Below are 14,710 nucleotides of genomic sequence, written 5' to 3'. Positions count from 1 at the left end.
TTCACCTTGCTGACCGACCAGCGCTCAGTTGCATTCACGTTTAGCAACCAACAGTGGGGCAAAATCAAAAATGATAAAATTTTGTGGTGGAGAATCAAACTCTCCACCTACAACTATGATATCCTGTACTGGCCTGGAAGGCTCAATGAGCCCCCTGATGCCCTATCCCGGGGAGCATGTGCCAGCGCACAGCTCGACCAGCTATACGCCCTCCATGAAGATCTTTGCCACCCGGGGGTCACCCGGTTTTACTATTTCGTGAAAGCCCGGAACCTGCCTTACTCCCTTGAGGATATCAGGACGATGACCAGGGACTGCCAAGTCTGCGCTGAGTGCAAACAGCACTTCTACCGTCCTGACACGGCACAACTTACCAAGGCCACCCACCCCTTTGAGCGACTGAGTGTTGACTTTAAGGGCCCCCTTCCCTCCACCGACCGCAATGTCTACTTTCTCAACATTATCGACAAGTACTTGCGGTTCCCCTTTGCCATCCCCTGCCCCGACACCACTGCCACGTCCGTCATAAAAGCCCTGCACCAGCTCTTCATTCTGTTCGGATATCCCTGCTATATCCACAGTGATAGAGGGTCCTCCTTTATGAGTGATGAGCTGCGCCAGTACCTGCTGGCTAGGGGCATTGCTACTAGTAGGACCACGAGCTATAATCCCCGGGGAAATGGACATGTGGAGAGGGAGAATGCCACAGTGTGGAAGGCCACACTTTTAGCCCTTAAGTCAAAAGGGTTGCCGGTCTCTCGATGGCAGGAGGTCCTCCCCGAGGCACTCCACTCTATCCGCTCTCTGTTATGTACGTCCACCAATGCCACCCCTCACGAGCGCCTATTCTCTTTTCCCAGGAAGTCTGCCACTGGGACCACCCTACCGGCTTGGCTGACATCCCCAGGGACAGTGCTGCTCCAGAAACATGTGAAGAGCAATAAATACTCCCTGCTGGTCGAGAGGGTTCACCTACTATATGCGAACCCCCAGTATGCCTACATGGTCTTACCTGATGGGCAGGAGGACACGGTCTCCGTCCGCGACCTGGCGCCCGCAGGAGCAGCAGACCACTACCCCGAACACTCCACGGTAACTATGAACCCTGTACCCGAGGTGACACCGCGCACACCGAGCCCTACACAGACTCCTCACGACACTCCTATACCGGGTGTCTCGCACGTGCATGAGGGATTACTGTCGCCTAGTGGGCTGACACCTCCAGTTAGGCCGGAACCTGCACAACCTCCGTCTCCGGTGCAATCACCACTGGCACCTGTGCAATCACAGCCGGTGCTACGTAGATTGCAGCGACAGATTCGACCACCTGATAGACTTAACCTGTAAATATACTTGTCAGAAACTTCACCCCATGGGGACTCTCTTTTAAAACAAAGGGGGGAGTGAATGTGGTGAACTACATATACCTGTCTGGAGATGCCCCCCCCCCCCCCCGCTGACTGCTCCTGTGGCTCCTCCCACGGACCCCGGTATAAAGGCGATTGGAGCCTGGGCCCTGCCCTCAGTCTGCAGGATGTAGTGTGGTGGTCAATTGCTGCTTGTTCTTTCTTCCAGTCAATAAAAGCCTATATCTCGCCTCACGTCTCCGAGAGTTATTGATGGTGCATCACAAGGAGACGTCACCTCCATTTGCTTCAGCCCACAGAAGCAGGGAGAGGTACTGTATTTAGAGTCACAGGAAACTACAGTGCAGAAATGGGCCCTTCGGCTCGTGCCAAAATTTATTTGTCAATGCAGACAAATATCTTTATTATTAAAGGTACTTGCCTACATTTTTCAGGCATTCAGACACTACTCCATGTCCTCCCCATGCTGATCCCTCAGTAGTGTGCAACAACTCAATAGATGGAAACGCTGACTGTTTAATCTTCTCCATGGATGCTGCCTGACTTGCTGAGTTCCTTTAGCATTTCGAATGTGTTAATCTGGATTTCCAGTATCCGCAGAATCTCTTGTGCTTAGAATTTAATGGATACCTTGAGAACAACTTTCATTAGCTCAGCAGTTCTTCCAAACCACAGAAGCCTTGCATTTCTATAGTGCCTTTATGTCTCTTTCAAGACACTGAAGCACTCTGGAACTCTGCCATGGATGGTGCCAAGTCCGGCTGTGAAAGAAGAGGCTTGTGTAAAGGGCCATCTTGTAAAGACACAGAGCTATAGAAATGCCAACAGAAGCTCCAAAGGACTCATCCCAGGGAGAGGAAGGACCTTGGACTAGAAAACGTATGGTGAAAGCGGAAGCCACAGAGCTGATCAACCTTCTATCGGTCCAGGACAGAGGGCTCTGCCAAGCTGCTGTCGGTGGCTTTTGACCCAGCAGGGGCAATGGGCTTAAGAAGAAGTAACACTTTGGAAATGCAGTCACTGGTGACATGTGGAGAACACACAGCAACAAACTGATAATTCACACTGCCCAGGACATGGAATAACAACCCTCTTTCTCCATCAAAACAGTGCAATGGGGACTTTTATTTTATCTTATTTAGAGGTACAGTGTGGAGAAGGCTCTTCTGGCCCCAGCAACCCCCGAGCCTGATTTCAACCCTAACCTAATCATGGGACAGGTTACAAAGACCAATTAACCTACTCAGCATTTAGGACTTGGTATTAATCACTTTTAAGCTTGGGTTCTGTCAGGGATGATTCTGGAATTGCACCATTATGGATAGGATAATTATAGATGAACTAAAATGAGAAGCAGGAAATAAAACGTGCTCAATTTAACTTCTAATGAAAACTTTGATGTTAGTGAAACCAGTCACTGAGTGTGTGATTTTCGGCTTCTGTCCCATTGAAGCTACATAGGGGAAGACAACAGGGCCTGCAATTTTCAATTGTTAAAGGTGCATCCTGCCACTTAATGCACAGTTCAGGACGGATCTGTCTCGCACTTAACCTTCCGGTTTATTTGGTTATTACATTTGTTTATTGTGATACAGCGTGGAATAAGCCCTTCCAGCCCTGCAATTCCCCAATTTAAACTTAGCCTAATCACGGGACAATTTACAATGCCCAAATAACATACCAACTGGTGCGTCTTTGGACTGTGGAAGGAAACCGGAAAACCCACAAGCTACCCACGCGGTCACAGGGAGAATGTATAAACTCTTTACTGACAGCGGCAGGAATTGGAGCCGGGTTGCTGGCGCTGTGCTAACCACTACAGTACCATGTTACCCACACGGTTAGTTGTATATTCATGAAGCCATCCTCAACACTGTAACATTTTGGATGTCTGGAGTTTTGAGGCTTTTGGAACAGACAACAAAATTGAATATTCAAAGGGGTTCTGCTAGTGCAACGAGCTTTCACTGTAAATACAGTATATAATTCTGTAAATTTACCTAATTATATTCAAAATGTTAAGTAGGTGGTTATAGGTAATAGTTTATTGTTATCTGTATAAAACATCTTGTCCAGGGAGTGAGACTCTCTTGGATTCTCCTAGACTCACTCTCTCCTGGAGGTTTGCTGTGTGAATAAAGACTTGGATTTCCCAGACAAAGACAAACAGAACATAACTCCCTGAAAAGAAACCCAAATCCAAACCAGGATGTTTAATATATAATCAGTTGTTAAGTTCTAAGGTTGATAATTGCTTGTGCAACACCATAGCTGGTAATACCTGTTCCCTCAGGCGCTCCTGTTGCCCTCGAATCGCCGTGGCGTGGTGAGGATACTTGTGCTTCAGGTGATCCAGGAATGCTTCCCTCTTCCTCTCCATGTCCGACTTCTGCATGCCAGTCAGTGCCTCCAGGCTTTGCGCAGCAATGACCGTGTGCCGCCGCTCCGAGGTGTGCACCAAGCCCACGTTGGAAAAGCGCCGCGTACCGTTCCCCAGGGTTCGGTACTCCCTGGGGTACTCGGCATCATCTGCGGAGATCATGTGCGAGCTGGACTTGTCCGAATCTGCAGAGGGGACAAGAGGAGATCTGTAACTGAGAGCACTCATGTTGCTGCAGGCCGTTGGCCACATCCCAGACTGGGAATGAGAGGGTATGAGGAACATTTGATGTTCTGGGCCTGTACTGTTGGGAGTTTAGAAGAATGAAGGGGGAGTCTCATTGAAACCTATTGAATATTGAAAGGCCTATATAGAGTGGACATGGAGAGGATGTTTCCTATAGTGGGGGAGTCTAAGACCAGAGGACACAGATAGAGCGGATGTGGAGAGGATGTTTCCTATACTGGGGGAGTCTAGGACCAGAGGACACAGATAGAGTGGTTGTGGAGAGGATGTTTCCTATAGTGGGGGAGTCTAGGACCAGAGGGCACAGATAGAGTGGATGTGAAGAGGATGTTTCCTATAGTGGGGGAGTCTAGGACCAGAGGACACAGATAGAGTGGATGTGGAGAGGATGTTTCCTATACTGGGGGAGTCTAGGACCAGAGGACACAGATAGAGTGGATGTGGAGAGAATGTTTCCTGTAGTGTGGGAGTCTAGGACCAGAGGACACAGAGTGGATGTGGAGAGGATGTTTCCTATAATGGGGAAGACTAGGACCAGAGGACACAGATAGAGTGGATGTGGAGAGGATGTTTCCTCTGGTGGGGGTCTAGGATCAGTGGGCAAATATAGAGTGGATGTGGAGAGGATGTTTCCTGTAGTGGGGGAGTCTCGGACCAGTGGACACAGATAAAGTGGATGAGGAGAGGATGTTTCCTATAGTGGGGGAGTCCAGGACCAGGGGGCACAGATAGAGTGGATGTGGAGAGGATGTTTCCAGTAGTGGGGGAGTCCAGGACCAGGGGGCACAGATAGAGTGGATGTGGAGAGGATGTTTCCAGTAGTGGGGGAGTCCAGGACCAGGGGGCACAGATAGAGTGGATGTGGAGAGGATGTTTCCTGTAGTGTGGGAGTCTAGGACCAGAGGACACAGAGTGGATGTAGAGAGGATGTTTCCTATAGTGGGGGAGTCTTGGACCAGAGGACACAGCTTCAGAATACAAGGACAACCCTTTAGAACACAGATGGGATGAAATTCTTTAGGAAAAGGGTGGTGAATTTGTGGAATTCATTGCCACAGATGGCTGTGGAGGATAAATCATTGGGTAGATTTAAAGCAGAGGTTGATAGGTTCTTGATTAAACAGGGTATCAAGGTTACAGGGAGAAGGCAGGAGAATGGTGTTGAGAGGGCAAATAAATCAGCCATGATGGAATGGTAGAGCAGACTTGATGGGCCAAATGGCCTAACTCTGCTTCTATGTCTTATGGGAGCACTGCACCCAACCTCAGGGAGAATGCTGGGCCTTTGGTCAGAATGGTAGCAGGGAAAAGATCAGGCAAGAGCAAATTATCAACTGCAGAGCAGTTGGGACCATGAAAGTCTTCCAGTTTCTAAACAATTCTATTCTGGAGGTAAACAAGACCAGCTTGGTGAGCATCTTAGCTGGGATGGACCGATTGGCCTGAAGGGCCTGTCTCCAGATTCAGGCAGAGACAGAAGGAAAGATTGAGTGAGCTGGAGCTTTTCTCTCTGGAGGGACAGGATGAGAGGCAACTTAATAGAGGTGTATTATATGAGACAATGAAAGGCATGGATAGTGGACAGACAGCTCCTTTTCCCCAATACCAGAGAACATCCATTTAAGGTGAGTGGAGGAAAGTTTGGGGGAGATGTTAGAGGTTTTTTTTAAAGAAACACAGATAATTGTGGGTGCATGGAATGCACTCCCAGGAGTAACGGTAGAGGCTGATACAATACGGACACTTAAGAGACTCTTAGACTGGCATGTTGATGACAGAAAAATGGAGGGTTAAGTGGGAGGGAAGGGTTAGATTGATCAAGCAGCTCCTGCGGGGGAGAAAGGAATTGTCGGCATATTGGGTCAAAATACCTTATGAGGTAAGGCCAAGCGAGCAATGGCTTTTTTTTCCTTTGGAGCAAAGGAGGATGAGAGTTGACTTGATGGAGGTGTACATAGGGTAATTATTGGGTTGTAGGCTGTGTAGAAGTGAAGGGTCAGTAGGTTTATATACTGTAGGCTGGCACAATGTCGAGGGCTGACGGGCCTGAACCGTGCTGTACCTTGCCACGGTCTCCGACCAAGACAAACTCCACCCCTAAGGCGCAAGCAGGTACTGGGAGTTGGAAGTATGTTCATGGTGGGAAGTATATTTTGTCACCCTCCGGCCAGCAGGTGACCCCTAGCACCCAGAAAACTATCCTCATGTAGAGCATTTTCAACATTACTCAGCAGTTTCTGCAACCAATTCCCACTGATATTTCCTCTTAAGCTAAACGGCTTTCTACATAAGTTATATGTAATTCTTGATGAGAACTACTGATGAAATATCTTTGAGCAATTCCACTCCTAGAGTACCACTCGCCCGCACATTTCACTGCTTTATGCTCCCAGCCGCAAAGCGCAGCAAGTATCTCTGTCCTCTAATCGCCAGCTCAGAGTCAGATTTATTATCACTGACATACGTCGTGAATTTGTAGTTTTGCAGCAACAGTACAGTGCAGTACATTAAAAAAATCACTATCAGTTAAAATTATACATGCAAACATAGAGCAAAAAGTAAGGTAGCTTTCATGGGCCATTCAGTAATTTTATATATCTATTTATTGAGATACAGCTCGGAATAGCCCCTTCTGGCCTTTTGAACTACTCCACCCAGCTATTCTTAATTCAATCCTAGCCTATTCTGGAGACAATGACCAAATAACCTACCAATGTCTTTGGACTGTGGGAGGAAACCGGAGCACACGGAGGAAACACACACAGTCATGGGTGGAATGTACAAATGGCACCAGGAATTCAACCCGGGTTGCAGGTACTGAAAAGCGTTGTGTTAACCATTACACTGCTGTGACACCCTAATCTGATGGTGAAGATGAACAAGCTGTTCCTATAACATTGAGTTTGCATCTTCAGGCTCCTGTACCTCCACCCTGATGGTAGCAATAAAAAGAGATCATATCCTGGGTGGGGACGGGGGTCCTTAATGATGGATGCTGCCTTTTTGAGGCACGTCTTTTGGTGGGAAGGCCAGTGCCCATGATGCAGCTAGCTGAGTTTAAAACCCTCTGTAGTTTTTTCTGATCCTTTGGAGTGCTCTCCATAGAAATTTGTTACAGACTTTGTGGTATATCAAATCTCATTGAAATTAGATGCTGCTGGAAGGGTTACAGCTACAAGGTTCAGACTACATTGCAGAGTAACAAGTTGCTTCCAAATCCTGATAGAAAACAAAATAAAGGCACGTTTTGCTTCAGTTCAGTCGGTACAGCTGAGATAAACAAGGGTCCTGACTCATGGCTGGACTGTATTAGATAAGGTTTCTATATGCTTTTAATGTTGTAGAAAAACATTAAGAAACAATGAGAAAGACTGGAGAGGAGATCATCAAATTGCCAAAAATAAATCCAACACTCAGTGGCCACTTTATTAGGTACATGTGCTCGATAATCTAACCAGCCAATCACTTGGCAGCAACTCGATGCATAAAAACACACAGACATGATCAAGAGGTTCAGTTGTTGTTCAGACCAACTGTCAGAATGGGGAAGAAATGTGATCGAAGTGACTTTGACTGTGAAATGGTGCCAGATGGGGTGGTTTGAGTATCTCAGAAACTGCTGATCTCCTGGGATTTGCATGCACAACAGTCTCTAGGGTTTGCAGAGAATGGTGCAAAAGACAAAAACATCCAGTGAGTGGCTGTTCTGTGGGCACAAACACTGACAAGAAGACAACAGTAACTCAAATAACCATGTGTTACAACAGTGGTGTGTACAAGAGCATCTTGGAATACACAACACATCGAACCTTGACGTGGATAGCCCACAGCAGCAGAAGACACATCGGGTTTCACTCCTGTGTGTACTTCAAAAGGGAATAGATGGCTAACCATAAATGCATTTCCTGATAAAGCTAACATGGAATATAGAAGCCTGGAAATCCTGGAATAGAGTTAATTGTTGTAGAAGGTACAAGGGCTGAGGAGTGCCCTAAATGAATCCTTTAAAATTATGAACTCCTGACAGAATAAAGCAGAGAAAATGTTTACCATGGTGAATGAGTCCTAAATTAAAGAGTGCCATGGTAGCATAGCAGTCAGTTCGACACACTATTCAATTCTGTTGCCTTTTGTAAGGAGTTTGTATGTTTTCCCTGTGACTGTGTGGGTTTCCTCCTCCAGTTCAAAGTCGTACCAGTTATTAGGTCATTGTAAATTGTCCTGTGATAAGGCTAGTGTTAAACAGGTGGGTCGCTGGGCAGCAAGGCTTGTTGGGCTGGAAGGGCCTGTCCACTCTGTACCGCTAAATAAATAAATAAATAAATAATCTCAGTAAATAGAATTCACTTTAAATATTGGTGTCTCCTTCAATTGCCACTAATGTTCATTGGTTTACTTATTCAGGGGCCAGTCACAGCTCCCTTCACCACTCACCAGAGTAGGTTAATGCAACACACAATACGTTTCTAAAGATGCAGAGTTATCAGAGTCTATTATATCCAGAGCATGAGTTCCACCAATCTGAAAAAACACTCTTTCCATCAAAATAGAAATATTTGACAGAGCATTACTGCTTGCTAAAAGATTTTTCTCTTCCTACAAGTGGATGGATACAAAAATAACAAGGGTCAGTTAAAAAAAAAGACGTCAAGGATTACAAGGACACAGGCTCTTATCAGCAGGCAGAAAAAAAGCTGATTCACCAGACAGGCCTGGAAAATGTTCAAGATAATGGAATGCTGTAAAAAACAACTGTTGATTAATTTTGAACAAACTAAACACATCATTTGCAGCCACAGTCACAAAGTAACGAGGCTCCGTGCAATAACAACTTACATTTCTGTAGCATCTGTGACTGGATATTTTGTGGCTGAATGGATATCAGACAGTGAGTGGGATGGGGGCCGGACGGGTGCAAAATTCAAAGGAAACAGTCAAGGAGCCTTGTGAACACAGGATGGTGAGGTTTTGGCATTCTGGAAAGGACTTGGGAAGGAATGGACAAAGACATACAGAATAAGTTGAGAAGGACGGCAGTAATAAACAGAGGCACTGACACCCTCCGAGGTTTCAGGCTGTAAGTCAATCGGCACAAGGTCACAGAGATATTTGAAAAAAACATTTTCCAGCCAATTCCTTTACTCCCCCCTCACATCCAACAGGTCAGTCTTCCAACTGATGGGAATCATCATATGATTGCCCCCCCATGCTTTAAACCTTTTCTATTGGTCATCCAACATGTCAATCATCTTTCTGCACACCACCCCTCCCCCCCAACTTCCTGCACCAACCAAGAAAGCCAATCCTGGGTATTTTTTCACTATCAACCAAAGTGCTGATTTCTTCTTTCCATATTCATTATTTCTACAATTATTAAACAATAGTATTAAAAAGAAAATAATTTCAGTACTTTTTTTGTCCCTAAATTGCATTTTTCATTCCCAGAAATCAGAGCAAGACTGGAGGGCTTGGAACCAGTCATTCTGATCCTGTGGATGTCAGCTGCTCTTTGGGTATCAGCTGTGGAATTAGGCTTGAATGGTATTGATTAAAAGATAACATTTATTTCCTTTCCATCTGGGTAGCCTCCAGCCTGATGGCACAAACATTCATTTCTCTAAGTTCTGCTAATCTCTTCTGCTTGCCTCCTTCTCTCTTTTTTTATCATTCCCCAATCTGGTTACCCTCTCACCCCTTCTCATCTACTTACCTGCTCAATACCTTCCTCTATTTCCACTATCTTTACTCTTTCTTTCATTGTCCATTTTCCTCTGCTAGCAAACTTCTTCTTCAGTCTTTACCTCTTCCACCTATCACCTTCCAATTTCTTACTTCACCACCACCTCCCCCACACACCCACCTTCCCCCTCACCTGATCTCACCTATCATCTGCCAATTTGTCCTCCTTTCCCTCTCTCCACTGTCTTAAGCTGGATTCTGCCACCTTCCTTCCCAGTCCTGACGATGTATCGGGTCTCGGTCCGATGCATCGACTGTTCATTCCCATCCACATTTGCTGCCCGACCTATTGAGTTCCTCCAGCATTTTGACTGTGTGGTAGAATTAACAATAAGTTTTGGATACTGTTGGTGGGGATGACCTACCAGGAACAAGTTGCAGTGGTCCTGTCTCTGGCACTGAGGTTGGACCCTCGACTAGGAAGGGGAGGAGGGAAGAGAAGAGAGGGATTCTATAGTCAGGGGGGCAGATAGGAGATTTTGTGGGGAAGATCGGGAGTCTCAGATGGTACGTTGCCTCCCTGGTGCCGGGGTCCGGGACATCTCAGATCGGGTGCAGGTTATTCTTGAGAGGGAGGGCAAGAACCCAGATGTTGTGGTCCATGTAGGGACCAACGACGTGGGTAGGATAAGTGAGGGAGTCCTGCGTAGGGAGTTCAGGGAGTTAGGTGCGAAGCTGAAGGGCAGGATCTCCAGGGTAACAATCTCAGGATTGCTACCTGTGCCACGTGCGAGTGAGGCAAGGAACAGAAGGATTATTACAGATTAATACGTGGCTGAGAGGATGGTGCAGGAGGAAGGGCTTCAGGTTTTTAGATAATTGGGCTTTGTTCCAGGGAAGGTGGGATCTGTTCCGATGGGACGGTTTACACCTGAACTGGAGCAGTACTAACATTCTTGCAGGAAAGTTTGCTAGTGCTTCTTGGGGTGGGGTGTTAAACTAAATTTGCAGGGGGCAGGGATCCAGAATGTGAGAGAGGATAGCGAGATGAAGAATAAAGGACAGGTGAGGACTACACGGTTCCGGAATATTAAGTGTGTAGTAGAGGAAGGTGAGACGGAACAAGTGATAAGGAGGACTCATGTACAGAGGGATGGTCTGACGGAACATGGAGTTAAATGTGTTGAAACAATAAGTAAATTTAGGAAGGACAACTAAATTCAAGGGGCGTATAGCCCGATGGGAGTTCGGGGAGCTGGGTTAAGCACAATAGGCAGCGATTTAAACAGAGAGAGGAGAAATGGGCTAAAAATTCTATATCTGAATGCACGAAGTGTCAGAAATAAGGCGGATGAGCTTGAAGCTCAGGTGCGAATGGGTAACTATGATGTTGTTGGGATAACAGAGACATGGCTGCAGGGAGACCAGACCTGGGAAATGAATGTACAAGGGTATACGTGCTATCGTAGGGACAGAAATGTGGGCAGAGGGGGTGGGGTGGCCCTGTTGGTGAGGAATGAGATTCAGTCCTTTGCAAGGGGGGACATAGGGTCAGGAGAAGTAGAGTCTGTGTGGATAGAACTGAGGAACAGTAAGGGCAAAAGGACCCAAATGGGTGTTGTCTACAGGCCACCAAACAGTAGCATGGATATTGGGTGCAAGTTGAATAGGGAGTTAACATTGGCATGTGGCAAAGGTAATGTCGCAGTAGTTATGGGGGATTTCAACATGCAGGTGAACTGGGAGAATCAGGTTGGTGCTGGACCCCAGGATAGGGAGTTTGTAGAGTGCCTACGGGATACATTCTTGGAACAACTTGTACGAGAGCCGACCAGGGACAAGGCTATTCTGGATTTAGTGTTGTGTAATGAACAGGATTTGATAAGTGATCTTGAAGTAAAGGAGCCATTAGGAGGTAGTGACCATAATATGATAAGTTTTTATCTGCAATTTGAGAAGGATAAGGGCAGATCAGAGGTGTCAATGTTGCAGTTGAACAAAGGAGACTACGGAGCCATGAGGGAGGAGCTGGCCAGTTAAATGGACGGATATCCTAGCAGAAAAGACAGTGGAACAGCAATGGCAGGTATTCTTGGGAATAATGCACAAGGTGCAAAATCAGTTCATCCCCCGGAGAAGGAAGGATTCAAAGGGGGGAAAGGGGCCACAGTGGTTGACAAAGGAAGTCAGAGATTGCATAGCATTAAAAAAAAGTATGACAGAGCTAAGGTGAGTGGGAGGACAGATGATTGGGAAATTTTTAAGGAACAACAGAACTTAACTAAAAAGGCAATACAGGGAGAAAAAATAAGGTACGAACGCAAGCTAGCCAGGAATATAAAGGAGGATAGCAAAAGCTTTTTTAGGTATGTGAAGAGAAAGAAGATAGTTAAGAACAATGTTGGGCCCTTGAAGAATGAATTGGGTGAAATTGTTATGGGAAACAGAGAAATGGCAGAAGAATTTAATGAGTACTTTAGATCTGTCTTCACTAGGGAAGACACAAGCAATCTCCCAGATGTATGGATGGGCCAAGGACATAGGGTAACAGAGGAAATGAAACAGATTGACATTGGGAAGGAAACGGTGATGAGTAGACTGATGGGACTGAAGGCTAACAAATCCCCAGGTCCAGATGGTCTGCATCCTAGGGTACTAAAGGAGGTGGCTCTGGAAATTGCGGATGCATTGGTAATCATTTTCCAATGTTCCTTAGATTCGGGATCAGTTCCTGAGGATTGGAGAATGGCTAATGTTATTCCACTTTTTAAGAAAGGAGGGAGGGAGAAAACAGAGAACTATCGACCTGTCAGCCTAACATCAGTAGTGGGGAAGATGCTAGAGTCCATTATTAAGGATGAAATAGTGGCATATCTAGATATCAGTGATAGGATTGGGCTGAGCCAGCATGGATTTACCAAGGGCAAAACATGCTTGACTAATCTGTTGGAGTTTTTCGAGGATGTAACCAGGAAGTTAGACAAGGGAGATCCAGTGGATGTAGTGTACCTGGATTTTCAGAAGGCATTTGATAAGGTCCCACATAGGAGATTGGTGGGTAAAATCAGAGCTCATGGCATTGGGGGGAAGATATTGACATGGATAGAAAACTGGTTGGCAGATAGAAAGGAAAGGGTAGCGGTGAATGGGTGTTTCTCGGAATGGCGGGTGGTGACTAGTGGGATGCCACAGGGTTCGGTATTGGGACGACAGTTGTTTACAATTTACATCAACGATTTAGGTGAAGGCATTGAGAATAACATCAGCAAGTTTGCTGATGATACTAAGCTGGGTGGCAGTGTGACATGTAATGAGGATGTTAGGAGAATTCAGGGTGACTTGGATAGGCTGGGTGAGTGGGCAGATACTTGGCAGATGACATTTAATGTGAATAAGTGTGAGGTTATCCACTTTGGGAGTAAGAATAGGAAGGCAGATTATTATCTGAATGGTGTAGAGTTAGGTAAGGGAGAAATACAAAGAGATCTAGGAGTCCTTGTTCATCAGTCACTGAAGGTGAATGAGCAAGTGCAGCAGGCAGTGAAGAAGGCTAATGGAATGTTGGCCTTTATTACAAAGGGAATTGAGTACAAGAGCAAGGAAATCCTCTTGCATTTGTACAGGGCCCTGGTGAGACCACACCTGGAGTATTGTGTACAGTTTTGGTCTCCAGGGTTAAGGAAGGACATCCTGGCTGTAGAGGAAGTGCAGCGTAGATTCCTGGGATGTTCGGACTGTCTTATGCAGAGAGGTTAGAGAGACTGGGCTCGTACGCATGGACAATTAAGGAGATTGAGAGGGTATCTGATTGCAACATATAAAATTATTAAGGGATTGGACAAGATAGAGGCAGGAAATATGCTCCAGATGCTGGGAGAGTCCAGTACCAGAGGGCATAGTTTAAGGATAACGGGTAGGTCATTTAGGACAGAGTTAAGGAAAAACTTCTTCTCCCAGAGAGTTGTGGGGGTCTGGAATGCACTGCCTCAGAAGGCAGTGGAGGCCAATTCTCTGGATGCTTTCAAGAAGAAGCTAGATAGATATCTTATGGATAGGAGAATCAAGGGATATGGGGACAAGGCAGGAACCAGGTATTGATAGTGAATGATTAGCCATGATCTCAGAATGGTGGTGCAGGCTCGAAGGGCCGAATGGTCTACTTCTGCACCTATTGTCTATTGTCTAATTACCTCCAGACCCAGGCTCCCTCTGCAATCACATTGCGGGGTCTTATGTAACTGGTAATTTGTTTATTATAGTCACACATATCCAGATATAGTGAAAAGCTTTGTTCTGTATGGCATCCATACAGATCATTTTGAGGTGGTACAAGGGATAAAGAAGTAGCAGATTGCAGAGTATAGTGTAAAAGTTACAGGAAAGTGAAGTGAACGTAGACAAATAAAGTGCAAGGGCCATGACGATTGTGAGATCGAGTTTATCATTATGAATCTCAATGCAGTTTACCTACTTTGATAATAAAGTTACTTTGACTTGACTTTAATGTAAGGGGACCAGAATTCAGAAGTTCAAAAGCAACTTTTCTTTCCGACTCTTCTGATTAGAGTCATACAGAAACATACCCTTCGGCCCATCCAGTCCATGCAGAACCATTTAAACTGCCTATTCCCATCAACCTGCTCCCAGATCATAGCCCTCCATACCTCTCTCATCCATGTACCAATCCTAACTTCTCTTAAACATTGAAATCAAACCTGCAAGCACCACTTGCGCTGGCAGCTCATTCCACACTCTCAACGTCCTCTGAGTGAAGAAGTTTCCCTCATGTTCCCTTAAGACATTTCACCTTTCACCCTTAACCTATGCCTTCTACGTTTTCTACAACCTCAGTGGAAAAAGCCTGTTTGTATTTACACCCCTCGTAACTTGATCTTGATGGAGCAGATTGACTACTCCTGATCCCATCTTTTGTGTGATAATTGCACTGGTCCACAATGATCTGCCTGACATACTTGTGTTAGATTTCACTGGAGACTCCAAAAGACATGAATGTGTATGTTTGAAGTGAACTACTTCA

General features: G+C 45.8%; 1 protein-coding gene across 6 annotated transcripts in view; it reads right to left on the bottom strand.

Moving 5' to 3' along the window:
- LOC132384983 (SRC kinase signaling inhibitor 1-like) overlaps positions 1-14,710 on the bottom strand; it is a 498,151-nt gene that overhangs the window by 370,209 nt on the left and 113,232 nt on the right. For all 6 annotated transcript variants that reach the window (XM_059956694.1, XM_059956688.1, XM_059956692.1 and 3 more), the window contains exon 3: positions 3,649-3,932. In XM_059956694.1, the coding sequence (XP_059812677.1) occupies positions 3,649-3,932 (284 nt within the window). The remainder of the gene's footprint in view (positions 1-3,648; positions 3,933-14,710) is intronic.

Source organism: Hypanus sabinus, chromosome X1 (genome assembly GCF_030144855.1).
Source record: "Hypanus sabinus isolate sHypSab1 chromosome X1, sHypSab1.hap1, whole genome shotgun sequence".
Lineage (NCBI taxonomy): Eukaryota > Metazoa > Chordata > Chondrichthyes > Myliobatiformes > Dasyatidae > Hypanus > Hypanus sabinus.
The sequence above is the reverse complement of the archived record's forward strand: the minus strand, read 5'-3'. Positions and strand labels throughout refer to the sequence as shown.